This window comes from Perna viridis, chromosome 2 (genome assembly GCF_037379345.1).
Source record: "Perna viridis isolate PV_CMFRI_1.1 ecotype Kerala chromosome 2, ASM3737934v1, whole genome shotgun sequence".
Classification (NCBI taxonomy): Eukaryota; Metazoa; Mollusca; class Bivalvia; order Mytilida; family Mytilidae; genus Perna; species Perna viridis.
In genome coordinates this window covers 56523492-56542208 of record NC_142446.1, presented here as the reverse complement: position 1 = coordinate 56542208, position 18717 = coordinate 56523492, and the positions used below count along the sequence as shown (strand labels likewise).

Below are 18717 nucleotides of genomic sequence, written 5' to 3'. Positions count from 1 at the left end.
TATCTTTTTTTAAAGATAGTACTTGTTAACTTTTAACGACGAAACCGGCCACACGGAGTACCTTCGAAACCTTGTTTGTTTGGATTATGACAAAGAACTTCAAAATTGATGTAAACCTTTAGCTATATTTTTACTAATATGCATATTTTTAGAAATTCTTTCAAACATGTCACCTGCTATGGCATTTGATTTGTTGCAAAGGTCATTTTTGTCCTCCGTCCGCTAGGAGGAAGGGTATATAGAAATATCGATGCCCGTCCGTACGTCCCGTCACACATGTGAACGCAACTCCTCGGAAACCGCTTGCCGAATTTTGTTTAATTTCGTAGAATTTTAAGTCACCATTTGTAGTTGATCATATTCACTGTTATTCTGATTTGACAAATTTTACAGGAGTTATGGTACTTTTGAATTTAAACATTTTTGCGCAATCGGGGAACTTATGGCTATGAGTTGCTTGTTTGTTAATTTATGCTTTTAAGTTAAATTCCAACATTTAACATTTTACCGTTTATTTGCAAGATTAGTTTCTTTCTTAATATGCAATTTCGTTTTTCATTAAAATGCAAGGCTTTTTTATATTGAAATGCAAGATTTTTGATAGATATGCAATATATATTTTTACATACAAGTTTTTGTTATCAATATGCAAGATTTTTACATCATAGTGCATGATTTTTATTTTTAATCAAAATGCAAGATTTGTTCATTTGTATTCACATTTTTTATGCATGATCATTATTACGTTCTTCTTACTGATACATTGGACATTTTTAAGAGTAATCAAGGCAACCAAGATTATAGCGGTAATCAAAAGAATGCAATCCAGGGACAAAGACCAGACATGGAAAACAGACATACACAACAAAGAACATAAAGTAACTAAAATTATTCATACGTAACAAAGTAGCAAAAGCAAATGAGCAACTCGGACTCCACTAAAAACTGGGAGCATGGACCAGGTGCACCGGTAGGATAAGCGTCCTCTGCTTTTCTAGAAACACTCGCCGAGTTGCTCATAAAAAGTCAAGTCCGGGGTAGATAAACGAGGAAAGAAAAACTATGACCCGTTGAATAATGTTTTCATGGTGCTGATGAACACACCATAACGATCCACGAGTTCATGATGACGACCATAAAACTTCTGTAGTGATGACTTCAATCTTGTAGCAACATAACCCTGTTCCAGAAGCCTATTTGTTAGAATTCTAGCGCGATACAAAAAGTCTGCGTAGTTTCGGCAGGCTCTGACATAACGTATGAGTTGTGATATGAACACTCCATACGCAGGAGCCGAAGCGATGGTGCCACAGATGAAAGGAAAGTTGACCATTCTGAATGAAAAGTCATCACGTTTGTCGTAAAGTTTGGTCAATAGTTTTCCTTTACCATCGATTTCTAAGTGTATGTCAAAATATGAAGCTGACTTCACAGTGTCTGTAGTATCCTTTATCTCAAGTTCTTTTGGGTAGATGCGATGTATCAAATCCCCGAAATTAGGATTGTTTAAAGATAATACGTCATCTATATAGTATACAGCGAAAACTGAGATTGAAGGATCTAGCCAAACGATATTCTTTCTTTCTGATCAGATCAGCTATAAAGTCAGCCTCATAAGAGTGAAGAAATAGGTCAGCTAGTAAAGGAGCACAATTTGTTCCCATTGGAATGCCGACCGTTTGTTGAAAAACACGTCCACTACATTGGACAAATATGTTGTCGATTAAAAATTCCAGCATTTTGTAAATATCTTCCTCTGTATATTTGGAAGATGATTTGAAATTATTTCTTACAAAGTATGAGGAATCTCTACCAAGAACTATATATTTGTATCTAGGTGTACCGTCTAAGTCGGGATTTTAACTGAGTATGGGGATAACAGTATACAGTGTTGAAAAATCATAGGTTGTAATGCTATTATATTCAGATAATAGTCTTGAATTGATAATCTCCAAAATATCTTTCGAATTTTCAGGATCCACATTGAATTAATACCACGACGGGAGTAACAGGTGTTGTGGTAGGACTGCAGACCCTCTTTGACAGTTGTGAGTATAGAAGTTAAAAGTTTTGGAAAAACAACGATGTATAATGTTTTTAAGTCGGGATTTTAACTGAGTATGGGGAATAGAAGTATACAGTGTTGAAAAGTCATAGGTTTTAAAGCTATTATATTCAGATAATAGTCTTGAACTGATTGTCCCCAAAAAATCTTTTGAACTTTTCAGGATCCACATTGAATTAATACCACTACGGGAGTAACAAGTGTTGTGGTAGCACTGCAGACCCTCTTTGACAGTTGTGAGTATAGAAGTTAAAAGTTTTGAAAGAGGTTTTGTGGTACATTTTGCAGATCCAGCTATGAAACGTTGTTTGTGTGGATTCTTGTGAAGTTTAGAAATCCAGTACATAGACGGTAAATCACAATCATCGTCCTTGGCAGAGAGACCAAAAGAGGATAGCACAGATTTATGGTTTTCCACAATCTCTTCTTTGGAGAGAGTGGTAGCAGTGTAGGTCTTATCACTGCTATTATTTTCTACGTCTACCTCTGATAATATAAACATTGGATATAAAACGTTTTGCAGACAAAAAACAATGTTGTTTTGGGCTTTGTCTGCTGGTACGACAACATATTTGTCATGTATAGTAGACAACTTATGTAATGTTTTTGCTACATCGGGGTCTTTGAAAACTGATGTAGCCTTGGCACTCATTGACCTACTTAAAACTTTCATTCGTTTCAAAATTAAAGACCTCACGGCCTTTAACCACTCTGACAGAGAATCAATGTCTTCTTGTTCTAGTTTTATCCATTTTCTTGCATAGTCCTCGACGGCATCCATAAGAACTTTTAAAGTTTTAAATTCCAATTTATGGAGCGTGGATCACGGTACTTGGGATCTTTAGAAAGGATATTACGCAGAGATTCGTTTTCGATAATGGTTAAATCTCCCGTAACAACGTGACCAGAAGGACCATATTTGAATGGAGAGGTTTTGCCAATTATTTCATATTCCTATACTTCACCCATCGCATCCAAAATTTTCAATTATAAAAGGCTATTGCAGAACCTCGAGATTAAGGACTTCAAGGCTAAACCACCTGACTGTTCTTGCAAAACCTCTCCATTCAAAAATGGTCCTTCTGGTCACGTCGTTACGGGAGATTTAACCATTATCGAAAACGAATCTCTGTGTAATATCCTTTCTAAAGGTATCGCTCTAACAAATACGCTTCATAAACAGGATTATGTTGCTACATGATTGAAGTCATCATGACTACAGAAGTTTTATGGTCGTCATCATCCATCTGCGCTATGAAAACGGGTTTATTCAACGTATCATAGTTTTCCTTTCCTCAATTGTCTTGACTTGACTTTTATGAGCAATTGGCGGGTGTTTCTAAAAAAGCAGAGGACGCTTACACTACCGGTGCACCTGGTCCATGCTCCCAGTTTTTAGTGGAGTCCGAGTTGCTCGTTTGCAATTGTTACTTTGTATGCTTGATTTTAGTAACTTCATGTTCTTTGTTGTGTATGTATGTTTGCCATGTCTGGTCTTTGTCCCTGGATTACATTCTTTTAATTGCCGCTATAACCTTGGTTCCCTTGATTATTCTTTAACACTTTATATGACTTTTTAAAATTTGTTTCACACAGGGCTCTGAAAGCTCAGCTATTACTCGATATTTTTGGCCGCATGATAATCTTGATTTTTCAACTGATCAAATTGAAAACAAACCAAAAAAAACTGTGAAGCTTAAATAAAAAAATGGCAAAAATACAAGAGTTTCAATTTCCAATTTCAAATGTTTATAGATTACATATTTCGTCATATCTTACTGACTACTGCACACAGATTATACTTTGTCCTACATTTCAGCAAATGGTGCTTGTTAAAAGTTTCAATGACAATATATTAATAACACTAAACAGAAATCGACCATATTTAAAAAGTGTAGTGTATAACAAAACCATGATACTATGCTACTTTATCAATTGAAGTGTGAAAAAGAATTATTTTGAATATATTAATAGGTATATTACATAACTTTTTTTTCAAATGTATATGATATGTAAATCTTGAGCAGTGATTTACATTTAAAGCGTCTTAAATCTCCTATCTGATATGCATACTTTCTCCATAAATATATAATAACAATAAAAGTTTCGATATTTGTGTTTGACATTTTTTTTCTGTTTTTAGGTAAATATATGCAGAACCTGCAAACAACAATCAAGTAAGTAAACTCTTTAATTAGTTTTTTTTATACATGGGTACTTTTGTAGCAGGTATTATTTTGACAGTTCTACTGCTCAAGAGATAGCAAGATAGCAATAAAACGCTATTAGCTACAGTCATAGCATTACTGGCATTTTAGCAAGAACTACATTGAATACCACATGTAAAAGCGTGACAAGTCTGTATTAATTAATCGTGTATAAACAATGACATACATCTTAATAATTATATTGGGAGAAAGGAATTTCTGTTTAGGTCAGCTCAACATTATTTCATATTTATATAAATTGATAGAGCTAATTGACAATATGCAATTTGATATATCCTCCAAAATATTATGAAATATCCTACTTCCAGGTACACTAGATTAATCTCTTTCTGGTTGTATGTAAACTCCATGGATTATTTTTCGTTACTTCAAATCAAGGTTTAAACGTACATTACATATTTTTCTTACATTTAAATACTTTAAACCAACATCTGATATTTTCTTTCTAATTCAGGTATAACTACATTTTTAGTGTGACAGAACCCGAGTTGTTTTCCTCAATTTCACAATAAAGGACAACAAAACCGCACAATGAAACATCAGAATTCTTTAAAAATAGGAAGAGATTCATCGAATTCAAGACGACTTAATAAAGTTGTTCTCCTTGACGGTGGATATGGATGGGTTGTTGTGTTTGCCTCATTTATGGCTCACGTTATTGTGTTTGGAATATGGAACATGTCAGGGATCATATTTGTACAACTTTTAGAAGATCTGAACACAGGAAAGGCTGAGACTGCATTGATCAGCTCAATTTCAGTAGGAACAATGATGGTGACAGGTGAGTGTTTTGTGATGTAAGCAGTGTCAAATTTTATTGACCGACATTAGAAGTTATGAATGCCGGAAATTCAATATGAAATGTTTAAGAGCTTCCAAATACGACATGTAGCATTTATTTATCACTTTACAACCAGTCGTTTGCTTGTTACGATTAATTCTGGGACTATGATGAACATTGTGATCGTATGAGGTCTTTTTTGGAAGGAATGGTCAATAGGCATATAAGACTGGTTATCAAGTTAACTTATAAATCTACAAGCCTTTTTGTAATTGCTTACTTACCGATTCTCGGTTGACTTGGCCAATAAATGAGTTAATGTATTGTATACTATCATAAGTAGGTATTGTCAATTATACTGTGAAAGTACTATTGTTGATGGAGTACCAATTTTCGTGGTTTTCGTGGATAGGCCAAACCACGAAAATTGATTCCCAACGAAAATGAGATTCTCTTTGATCTTTGTACCGAAAATCTCAAAACTACAAAGTCAAGAATTCACGAATTTGTGTTTCTTTCCTTATCCACGAAAATTGGTTTCCACGAATTAAGGTACTTTCACAGTAACGGGAATAGATATGGTAAATATTTCAAATGGACAACAACCTCACCAGGATGAAATTATTAGCCAAAGGCCACCCATTGGTCTTCAATGAACGACGAGGAAATTCTCACACCATAGTGCAGGCTGTAACTGCCCCCAAAATATTATTACACATAGGTACAGCGAAAGAGTTGACCCATATACTAAAATAACAAAAACGAACAAAAGTTGAAAACGAAACTGGAAATACAGAGGCCAGAAATAAATGACTTCAAACGGCCGCAAAAAAATGGCGGGATTAAAGTACATTGGCGTAATCACACCCGCTTTAAAATCTGGCCAATGTGGTAAAAATATTACACAATTAAACGCACATAAAAATCAGTTCAAATAGGTCTGACTCCTTTGTTAAAGCGGAGATAAAGAAACTGAATTTAAATTACACGAACGTACAAACTAGAGACTACTAGCCATAAACTAATATGCCAGCTCCAGACTAGTTTAAACCTACAAAAACTTATCTTCCCATCGTTTGTAAAATAAATCCCCAATTCTTCCCATGCGGGATTGAGAACCACGGTACACCATAAAGCATACAATAAGGACACAACCCATGTCATGCCGAAAAAACTGCTTTGAAGTACCATTCTTTCTAACAATCAGACTGAAGGTGATTCATGCATGCTAAAAATCCACCAAAATCAGTCTTTTTTCTTGTTCAGAAACAGTATACACAAGATATATGTTAATAAAGTCGAGAAAAATCTTGCAATTGCTTATCAAATGTATCCGTTTAATTCTCGTTACATGTCTTTTATAATATTAGTTGTGCATTTATATAATTAGAAAAGCAGAGGACGCTTACCCTACCGGAGCACCTTCTCCATGCTCCCAATTTTTTGTCGAGTCTGAGTTGCCCAGTTACTTTCATTACTTTGTATGTATTATTTTTGTTACTTTATATTCTTTGTTGTGTTTGTCTGTTTTCCTTGATTCCTCTTAATGTATGCCATATTCCGAATGCCGAATACATCATCCTTTCCAATATATGTTTTAGATATTTTGTAACAGTTTTTAAAAGCACACATAACCTCTAGCACATAAGTACATGTTTATGCAAAAAAAAATCGTGTAATGCAGCTTCTATCCTTAGATCATTTTTTGTACTAGTCTGATATTATTCATGACGTGTAAAGCCTTCACAAGCTACCCGATTAAATGCTCTTTTATTATTAAAATTTAGTTCCGGATTCATCAATTCATACTTTTTTCTTCAAACTCCTGTACCCTTTCGTATGTATACACTTGTTAAAAACTTTTTCAGAATTATATATATATATATATATTGTTTGTAGGTCCTCTATCAAGTGTACTGTGTAACCGGTTTGGACCGCGTGTTACTAGTATATGTGGGTCTATAATTGCTTCCAGTGGTTACATTGTCAGCTTTTTTGCAGTTGACATCTTCTTCCTCTACATATCAATGGGATTGGTTGCTGGTAAGTCTTATTTAATTTGAATGTATGTCAATAGATTACACACTTTTGAATCAAGGATAAGTGATTGAAAATGTTCCTATATTACAACCCATTTGATCAGCAATCTTCTTATTAGACTATGTGACATAATTTCCTTATGAAAAAAATAATTTCTAAATAATGGTTAGTCTAACACTCCTGGCCTTTGCGCCACAAAACTTAAAAAATACTTAAGTCTGAAAATATTTTTAATTCCATGGTAACTCGAATCAAAGTCCTTAAAAGAATTTTCTCAAACTTAATTATGTGGGTTTTTTTCAATTTGTGTGGCCCTGAGACCTGGTAGCACTCTTATGATAAATGCAAGTGGTTGTATCCTTTATGAGCGGAGTCAAAATATACTAAAATCCGCTCTAACTAGATTTAGTTTTTAGATATTAATTAAATGGTCATTTTATCAGGTTAAAAAATGAAAACACAATTGTAAAAGAAATGTGTTTGCTTATTTTTAGGGTTAGGTTTCGGCATTGCATTTCTTCCCTTCATTGAAAGTATTGGTTTTTACTTCGACAGTAAAAAGTCGCTGGCAGTAGGAATATCAGTGTGTGGACAAGGAGTCGGTACTATGGTGTTGGCTCCCGTCATGGAATGTTTATTAGAGAATTATGGATGGAGAGGGACTATGTTAATTGTTGGAGGGATAATATTGAATATAGCTGTAATCGGTTCCTTGCTCAGACCATTTAGGACATATGTAGATGAAGAAATATCTGTGCAAACAGATTCTGTCAGACTCATTGAACATGGATATAGAGATCATATGAAAGACGGAAATACTATAAAAAAGTTGAGAACAGAAAAATATGAACTTTATTTGCATGAAAATGAGGAAGGTGTTCCAAATCGAGTGGGATGTGAAAATTTATTGTTTCAAAACGAAGCCTTACCATCGAATGACAATAAACCTTCCAAAAATGCAACAAGGGGAAGGAAAGTCACTTTAAATCCATGTTTAAAGGTTTTTTCAAAGTACTATGATTTTTCAATATTGAAAAATGCATCTTTTGTATTATTCTTGCTGTCAAACTTCCTTGTGATGCTTGGCATGGTATGTCCATACATATACTTACCTGATCGTGCCGTTGAGGGAGGTCGCACACATTCTGAGAGTGCTCTTTTCATTTCTGTGATAGGCTTCGCAAATATTCTTGGACGAGTAGTAATAGCAATCATAGCAAATTATGCCAATATTAACCGCCAATTATTGTATACTGTAGCACTTATGATATGTGGTTCTGTAACAATAGCTTCTCCTTTTAACAATACTGTAATCTACTTGGCTACCTATTCAGCTATTTTTGGCTTTTCTATGGGTAAGTTTTAACGTCATATTGAAATACCTGAAATATTTTCTTTCTTATGGAAGAACCATTCTATAAAAAAATGGCAATTAATTATCACCATATTCGTTACTGAAACACACCATGTTTATTTTTTTAGTCGGAAGTTTACATAGTTCACAACATCAGTCTGTTTTTGTATATAACATTTTGCAGTAAACTGTATTTCTGATATAAACTACAAATAATACACAGGAAAACTTAGGAGGTAGACCTAGGGTAAGGGACATAACTCATGAAATCAGTGATATGTTTGTATCATATTCAATTTCACCAAAGCATTTCCAGGCTTTCATTTGAAACAAAATGAAACAAATACCAGTTACTTTGATGCTTATATGAGATAAATGTCAAATGCTGAATACAAACGTTCCAATGATTTGCAAGAGTTGTGTCCCTTACCTTAGGTCTACATCCTTAATATGATTTATTTTAGGTGTATACTTCTGTCTATTTATTGTTGTGCTGATGGACTTGGTTGAACCAAAGTTATTAGGAAATGCTACAGGAATAGCTTTATTAATTCATGGTATTGCACTTTTCATAGGACCACCATTTGTAGGTAAGATTACATTAGCATAAAGGCGATGTAAGATTAGTAATGATTCAATTATATCAAAAATAAAATAGACAAGAAAAATACAAAACAGTTAAACAAACATGAAGCGATCCTGTTTTAAGAAACGTTACAATCATGGTCGTGAAATCGATTTTATGAAAGTTATCAAGGGAACCAGATTCAAGCGGAAATCCAAATAATGCAATCCACGGATAAAAACCAGACATAAAAAACAGACAATCACAACAAAGAACAAAATAACCAAAACAACACGTGCAAAGCAACAAAAGTAAATGAGCAACTCTGATTTCACTAACATTGGGAGCATTCATCAGGTGCATAGGTATTGTAAGCATCCTATGTTTTCTAGAAACACCCACCCAGCTGCTCATAAAAAGTTAGACGAACTGGGAAAGGTAAACTATGAACCCACAAACAGCAACCTATAAAATCCCCAGATATCATGTTGAGTAGATTAATTAAAGACGAACAGTATATAAGTGAAGTTTGAATTAAAATATTCCCATAAATCAGTCATAGAAAATTCAGAGGAGTATATATGTATATTTGTCAAAATAAAAGTCAACAATCAGTCTTACGGGGTGATGGATCGTTAAAAACGATGCGAAACATAACAATAAATTAAATAAACGTCTAAATATGTTTAACATCACCAGAAAATGCGAGTTTTATACTCATAAAGTTTTATGAGTTTTATGCTGAATACGATATCAGTTATCCGAAATATTCAATCTATATTTTACCATCTTCTGGTATATATAGGTCTGAAAAATTCCCAACGATGTTAGAACTGGCCGAATGGTCTAGGGCGCTGGACTTTGTGTAGGCGGTGTTGCCATAGATGTCACAGCGGTACGAATTCGAATCCCGCGGAGGGAACGACCAAAAATTTGCATCGCAAATTTGACAGTTCTAACATCGGTGGGAATTTTTCAGACCTTTCTATACGTTTACATATCTTCCCTGTATCAATTTGATCCGATGGAGCAGTGTAGTGAATAGAGTCGTCACATTCTGAGACGTTTAAATATATATATATGTCAAAAACAGCAACAACAAATTCCAAATTCTGAACGTATCCAGCTATATAAAAGGGGGTTTCTGTGCTTCATTTTGCTTCAAGTTTTCAAAGAAGGGACATCTAGGCCCGAAAACCTTCCATGTACTGGATCTGACACTGGTTTCACACATAATATCGGAAGAAAATACCGAAACGTCAGAGGTGGACTATTCAAATACGTCAATATCCCAAAACATGTCATAAACCTGCACACATGAAACAGAGACGATCTATACAGGCACTGAAGCGAACTGAATATAAAAGATTCTACATAAAAAGTGAAGACAAGGGAAACAAAACTAAAGCACTAGATTTATGAAAAAACGGGAAGTGACATCAGGTGAAATGTACATATACATCGTTAACATTATCAGCACTTTCTAGTTTCTAATTCATTAGTTTGACATTTTATGGAATACATTATCATACGCTATATTTACGTTTTCAGGATGGATGTACAATCTTTCTAAAAATTATGATTATCCATTCTACGGATCTGGAGGTGTTATCATTATCGGTGGTCTGACAATGTGTTTTGCTCCAAAAGAACAGCAGCATTCGTCATCCAATTAAAATAAAGATTTGCAAAAGATTATACAGATTCCAGTGTAACCCGTCTTCGCAACAAAAATAAATTCCATTTTTTACTAAATGAGGATTGCATTCATGTACAAATACGTGTTGCACTCCTGTGGTGTTCATAATTTCATTCATTTGCTCTGTCAGAGTAATGTTTGGATTTGGTGTACCAGATAGCAAATCAGGTTGTTACAAGAGACAACTTTTGAAATCGGAAATATAGACTACATCACCTACAAAATCACTGAGATAAAGCGAAGTTCTTAAGGTGCTAGATTAATCGAAATTATTAATCGACAAACCTGAACTTCCTGTTATTTGTTTAACTTTTAACGACAAAACAGGCCTCACGGAGTACCTATCCTTGGAAACCGCTTGACGGATTTTGTTAAAATTTTGTGGGAAATTTCGTCACTGTTTCTAGTAATCATATTGCGTCCCAATATTTGTTATTAAATTATGCTTTAGAAATAAATTTCCATCCATCATTAAAAAAATTAATACGCCACATTTCATCATTATATGCAAGATTACTTTTATTAATTTGCAAGATTTTTTTAATTGAAATGTATTTTTTCTGTTTTATATATGCAAAATATATTTATCGATTTTCAAGATTTTTTTTTTTTGTCAAAATGTAAGATTTTTGCATCAATATGCAAGATGTTTCATTTTTAAAGGTTTTTCTTATTGATATGCTAGATGTTTTTACATGCTCTTTGTTACGTTCTTCTAAGGATATGTGCTGTTATGTGTAAGAATAATTACGAATTCAAAGGGTTTGAAATATTTCTAGATCTTTAATGCTAGAACAATAAAAGTAGAATAAAATAAAGGGCCAGTGTGTTCTATTTTGAGACATAAGTATTTGAAATTATGACGGTTTTCCACAGGTTTGTCTTAGTAGATTTTATCTATAAAAAGAAATAACAATTTCATTGAAATTTCTCAAATAGCATTTCAATGAAATTATGAAGAGAAAAGTTGTGGTCAATCTACAAAAATATTAATGCTATAATATGGATAAAACCAGAGAAAATCTGACAAAACTGGTTGAACATGAGCAACGAACATCCTTCTGGTACTGCAGGTCAGTAAATAATACATAATCAGGAGGAAATTAATGTGATTTTTATTAAAATGTTTGATTATGTTGTTAGTTGGTGTTGATCATGTTAGTTGTAGGTGTTAACCAAAGTGTAAAATGAGCAAAACACCATCTCCCAAGTTGCGTTGGCCTACAATATGTATTTCCAGAACACAAAATCAGAAACAGAAACAAATTGCACTAAAGGTGGCTTGACTGAAGAATTTATATATTTTGCTAATGTGTGGTGTTCCATTAGTAATACAGTTTGAAAGCAAGACTTCTATAATAAATGTTGAAAATGGCAATTAATTTTGTGTTTTTGTATACCATTGAACCATTTACACTTTTGTAGAATGATAATAAGATTTGTGGATCAGTGCATCAATTAAAGGTTTCATTCTGACTAATGACAGATTTTCTTTAAGGAACAAACAATGAATCTTAGGTCAAAATGTCTGTCTCTTCTAAACGTAGCGGCATAAATATAAATTTTGAGACTTTCATTCAACGCAATATTTCTTATTTACAAACAAAAATACGGGAGCCACAGTTAAATGCATATGTCAAGCTACGAGGGAAGATAACTCTTAGTCCAACAAGTATACATGCGATGAAATCATTACTATGTTGATTTTTTTTTATGGCTATCAAATTTGTTTTCTTTCTTTTTTTTTTTTTTTTTTTTTTTTTTTTTGGTTACTCCAACAATAGAAATGCAAATTGGCACAGCCCTTTAATTTCTACTTTCGTTATATACAATGTTTTTTTTTCACTGGTTTATCTAAGATTTGGCGACTTTCTTAATTTAATTTTACGAAAACAGTTCAAGGTATAGGACACTAAAGACATATTGAAGTCTACCTCTTATCTTGACCTTCATCTCGAAATTGAGAAAAAAAGGAAATATTTTCAACTAAATTCCATGACAAACACAACAACTTTTATATCTCATTTCTCAAATAGCCATTCCTTTGTACTAAATTCCGGCGCCCGTAGTATTGAGTTTTTGCCACTCAACTCGTACACTTTTCTAGGAATTTCGACCTTAACGCCAGTTTTTTGGTGTGTGTAAGGCAACCTACCAGGACATATTTACAGATTAAACTCGTCATTTCAAAATTAATCGATCCGGTCTTAGTGCCCACCTGTATTCAACAATAACCTGTCTTAAAAGACTACGAATAAAATATCCATACGGTGTGCAATCTATATAAAATTAACCTTGTATAAATACCATCTGTCTTGTGTGACTATGATTTTGCTCCTCATTGGAAGTTCACTGCAGATAGGTCTCATTGTATTAAGTAATGTATGTTCCCGGTGTTGTTTTGTCAAAGTGCTGCCTCATCCCTCACCTTCAATGTTACTACTCATTCAATATTTAAGAAAGATTAAACCTATAAATGATCATTTTTTGTGTCAAAAGCAGTAACTCTAATAAGTTGTCATACCTTTTGACCTAGTAGTAGATGCTTTTGTATGACTGATTAAGAGCCATTTTGTTATTTAAAATTTTCTTTATGTTGGTTATACTCGTGGATCGTTACGGTGTATCCATCTGCAACATGAGAACTGATTAGTTACAAATCTTTCAAATATACGGAAACGTGTCATAGTTTTCCCTTCCTATCATATGCCAAGATATAACGAGCATTTCATTAATTGAAAATAATTTATTTAACGAGTTTCAATGTATAAGCTTGAAACTGCAAAAGGTGTCATTTTTTTATCTCTAGTTGATTAAGTGGTAACAGACGATGAGCATGTGTGAGACGTACTTCCAGGAGATAGGGCTTCGGGAAGAACAAAAGAGTTTTTCCTCGCTTCCGAGGAGTGCTTATTTTTTTGTTTTACATAGTGTATATTGAGCATGCTCATCGACCACCCAATATCTTACGCAAAAGGGTCTATATGAAGATCTTGAAAGACAATATACTATCTAGAATCCATGTAAACATATGAAGGTTACTGGCTTTCATGAAATGCATCCCATCCAAACGGTTTAAAATCGTGCAGTACATTTTTAAAATAGCTCAAATTAATACATGTAGACGCAATTTAAAATTTTGTTTAACTTTAGTTTAGGAGACTTCGAGGTTCGTAGAACTATGCCAATCTGTCGTTATGATATATATATTATGTATTATGGATTTATTTTGTTTCGGGGAATTTCTCTAATTAAGTCGTTTTAAACAAAGAGTGAAAGTACAAAAAAAGCACAATAAATCGTATTTAATTAAGATGTTATTAATTTGGGAGTCTTCACATCTTTCTACATAATAATATGCAAGATAATTTTGATATGGTATCAAAAATTTTCTATGTAAAAATCAAGGCTCCCAGGGGCTTTGTGTCAATTTCACAAAGAGTAATCAAGGGAACCAAGGTTATAGCGGTAATCAAAAGAATGTAATCCAGGGACAAAGACCAGACATGGAAAACAGACATTCACAACAAAGAACATAAAGTAACTAAAATCATACATACAAAGTAACAAAAGTAAATGAGCAACTCGGACTCCACTAAAAACTGGGAGCATGGACCAGGTGCACCGGTAGGGTAAGCGTTCTCTGCTTTTCTAGAAACACCCACCGAGTTGCTCATAAAAAGTCAAGTCCGGGGTAGAAAAACGAGGAAAGGTAAAATATGACCCGTTGAATACATCAGTTTTCATGGTGCTGATGGATACACCATAACGATCCACGAGTTCATGATGACGACCATAAAACTTCTGTAGTGACGTCAAAAAGCCGTAAGTGTTAAGTAGATCGTAAGTAAACACGACACAACCTATAATAGCTTTGTGACGTCATAACTTACGATCAATTTCACACTTACGACTTTTTGTGAAATTGACACCAGAACCACTCATCTGCTTTACATTTTGTATAAAGTTATGAACATAATAATCTGATTTTCTTTTTAATGAATTGTGTATACAAGTTCTATTAGTTCTAGTTCTGATCTGGCATGCCTGAAAATTTGCTCTATTCCAGGGGCTTTTAATACATCCCACTCCTTATGAGATTTCAGTAGTTTTAAATTTGCGCCAGGATTGTATGTTGAAATATTCAATTGATGAATGTCGTATATCCATGATCCAATGGCTAAATTGCAAAACTGTTTGTCATAAGGGAAGTCTCTGGCGTTCATAAGACACGATACTTCTAAAGTAGTGGGGTAATTGTATTCAATAGAACCATCGCTGTATACTGTTCCTGTATAGTCTTGGATACCCCATAACCTTACTGAAATGTTACATGAGACATAAGACAAAATATAAGAATTCATCGCCGTTAATGGAATCAAAATAACCGGTCAAAGAGAATATTAAACAAGTCATATATTAGTTGAAGTTTTTAATTAAATTAGTTTTATTTCTTGGTAAGTTTTTTTTTAATTAAATTAGTTTTAGTCATCTGCTTTATATTTTTGGCTGTTAATGGCAAAAGTCTAACAATGAAAGGTCCTACAAATTCAAACCGTGGACACTGTCGTAGGCTTAATCATAAAGATAATTTAATCGATTTAAAGTTTCTCACGATATATTATAGTTCTTCAGATACTGGCTAAAAACTGCGCCAAAAAGAAAATATCATTTCTAGACTTTTGTGGTCAATAACTCGAACAGTGGAACATCCTACAACTTCATGCCAATAACGACTTTTCTAGCCCTAAGCATAAAGTTAATTTCATCAATAGATAAAATTGGAATGTGATAATCGCTTTAGGAAGAAAAAAAATCTGAAAATAAGATAAACGAGATTCTTATATGACGCGCTTCAAATGTCTTTAGACCAATTTGATAAACATATGACCAACGTCCTTGATGTGTGTCTGTCCTATTTCCGGTGTCATAGATTACTTTTACCCAATTTTACCGATTTGCTCTAACGGTAGCTATTTTGTTCAACACAGAGTTTGCGTCTTTGTGAAAATATGGAGAAACTAGTACTATTAGAATTTAAATAAATCATTGAAACCCCATTTTATCCTTGTTTTACCATGGGTTGGCCGTTTAAAATGATAAAATGGAGCTTCTGTGATTTATTTCTTAAAAAGACAAACAGGCAATCAGGGTTGAATTCACATGATCCTATGTGTAATACACAAGGTCCGCTCAGCAGTAACACAGACAGATAGTACATATCTGCATCCAGGATCAAAGTTATTACGGAAGTTGCAAATAAAAGTACAAACTACCACTCATTGTACCAACCAAGTAGACAATCAAACCGATTTTATCTATACATCTCGCTAAAATTCGCCACTTTATGTCATCTTCTTTGTCATACAAAAGTTGTTCGGTGTCCTTCAACGAAAAAAAGCAGAGGATGTACGATTTTTTTACAGTTCTAATTAAAATCAACTGTTTACGTATCCTCTATAAATGGAATTCATTGGAAAGATATAGAAGATTTACTTTAAGATTTTTAAAAATGAGATACACATGATTTGAGAAAAATGTGTTTGAGGATTGATTTAGGGTTTTCGATACATTTTCGAATAACGAAGCGTCCATACTTCTTTTTTTGCTGCTTAAAGATGGCACAAAGCCCAAGTTATCGTTTCAAAGGGAACATGTCAAATTTTTGATATTCTTAATTTTGCTTTTTGTTTTTTGTTTTTTTGTTTTGTTTTCTTTTTTAATCTTCGGGATAGACAAAAGCTCACATCAAAAGATGTATTCATCAATATGTGTTTTAATCTTACCTCATTTCTACAAAAACATTCGATTAACATTATTGGTCTCAATAAATAATCTTCTGTCCATTCCGGCATTTCTTTATCCCCGCGATTGTAAATGCACACAGCAAGAACTTGCCAAAATGTAGAGATAACAATTGCCAAGAAGGCAAAGTTCAAGAAAGATCCTGCAAAAGATTGACGAAAATTAACTTTCTCGGTACAAAACCTACATTTTATTCCGAATTGAAAGGAAAGAAGTTTTTTTTCAAAAGAAGTGTCAATTTACATTTGTAATCATACACAACAAGCTAGACAAACACACCTTCAACAAAAATGCACACAGCCTACTATGAAACTCCTCTCTAAAGGTCAGAGGAGGACTAGACTACAAAAGCAAACCCTCTTTTCAATGTGTTCGATGTGTCATAGATTTCCTTTCCTCTCTCGTCTACCCCGGACCTGACTTTTTATGAGCATCTCGTTGGGCGTTTTTAGAAAAGCAGAGGACGCTTTCCCTATCGATGCACCTGGTCCATACTCCTAGTTTTAGTCCGAGTTGCTCATTTTTCTTTTGTTGCTTTTTATGTAATATTTTCGTTATTTTATGTTCTTCGGAGTGTGTGTGTGTGTGTTTTCCATATCTGGTTCATTGTTTCTCATTATGTATTGTTTTGGATTTTATTTTGTTGTTGTTGTGTGTGTTTGTTTTCCCTGTCAGGTTTTTTGTCCCTTGATTATGTTCTTTCGCTTTCCGCTAGAATCGGAGTTCCCTTGATTAATTATTCTTTCGTAGGTTTGAACGTTACACCACTTTGCCGCTAAACCCTCTTTCTGATAAAGACCTAGATCTGACACCACCAAATGCTGTTTTCTTGACAAATAAGAAAAAATATATTAAAAAATTAGTTATCTTTAGTTTTCAAATACCACATCAGAGATCAATATGTTGAATGGATTAAGAAATACGTTTTCTTACGACAGTTGTGTGTTATATTACCCCGTTAATTACGACGTTAAAAATTAAATGGAACGTTACACGGAACTATTATTTATCTAAGAATTTTATTTTTTAATTTCTGACCAAGTTTGGTAAAGTAAAAATTACTTGGCAAAATATAGAAAATAATGCTTATAATTAAATTTTTAACCAATTCTTTTCATTATTGAAGTTTTATATTTAATCATGTACTTAAATTGGCATTGCAAATTTTAGAAACGCAGAATGCGGACCAATTGAAGTGATGTCGTCACAGGACCAACAAAGTTTAAACAAAATTACCAATGTAGCCAAATAAAGAGTCAACCATTCTTACAGATCAAAATAAATGACTTATAACTAATGAATACAACTTCTCGTAAATAATGGTAACCTTAAAGTGCATATAGACAGACATTAACTTAAGTGATAGCTAGAGTTTGCGATAAAATAAAATTAACACTTTCTTTTCGCGTATAACATTTCGTATTTCTGTATGCGTTATGATACTTTACCTATAATTGGTTTGTTTTCTGGGTCCGCTGGTAACTCATCAGCCGCTAGTAGTTTTAACCACACAAATGAATCTAAAACTGTTAATTCGAAGGTTATCTTTTCACCCGATTCAAAAGGTAATAAATGTCCAATAGAAGCGACCATCAACAGGATAACTGCAGGTTGTATAAAGTTATGAACATAATAATCTGGTTTTCTTTTTAAATGAATTGTGTATACAAGTTCTATTAGTTCTAGTTCTGATCTGGCATGCCTGAAAATTTGCTCTATTCCAGGGGCTTTTAATACATCCCACTCCTTATGAGATTTCAGTAGTTTTAAATTTGCGCCAGGATTGTATGTTGAAATATTCAATTGATGAATGTCGTATATCCATGATCCAATGGTTAAATTGCAAAACTGTTTGTCATAAGGGAAGTCTCTGGCGTCCATAAGACACGGTACTTCTAAAGTAGTGGGAAAATTGTATTCAATAGAACCATCGCTGTATACTGTTCCTGTATAGTCTTGAATACCCCATAACCTTACTGAAATGCTACATGAGACATAAGACAAAATATAAGAATTCATCGCCGTTAATGGAATCAAAATAACCGGTCAAAGAGAATATTACACAAGTCATATATTAGCTGAAGTTTTTAATTAAATTAGTTTTATTTCTTGGTAACATTAAGATCCTTTCGTGTTAACAGTGGAATAGTTCTACTTCTGCGAGGATAATTATATTGTTT

At 33.5% G+C, this 18717-nt stretch overlaps 1 protein-coding gene across 2 annotated transcripts; it reads left to right on the top strand.

The window, feature by feature from the left end:
• Positions 1–3: 3 nt before the first annotated feature.
• On the top strand, positions 4–12110 carry LOC148626164 (monocarboxylate transporter 14-like). Of its 2 annotated transcripts, XM_088569917.1 has the most exons (7): positions 4–110; positions 4209–4242; positions 4748–5074; positions 6974–7117; positions 7609–8469; positions 8933–9058; positions 10585–12110. In XM_088569917.1, exons 3-7 carry the CDS (start codon positions 4825–4827, stop codon positions 10707–10709), a joined length of 1506 nt encoding a protein of 501 aa, XP_088426043.1. In that variant the 5' UTR covers positions 4–110; positions 4209–4242; positions 4748–4824; the 3' UTR covers positions 10710–12110. The 2 variants fall into 2 exon arrangements, with proteins under 2 accessions (XP_088426043.1, XP_088426044.1); XM_088569918.1 differs by lacking the exons at positions 4–110; positions 4209–4242 and adding an exon at positions 4402–4499.
• Positions 12111–18717: the final 6607 nt, after the last annotated feature.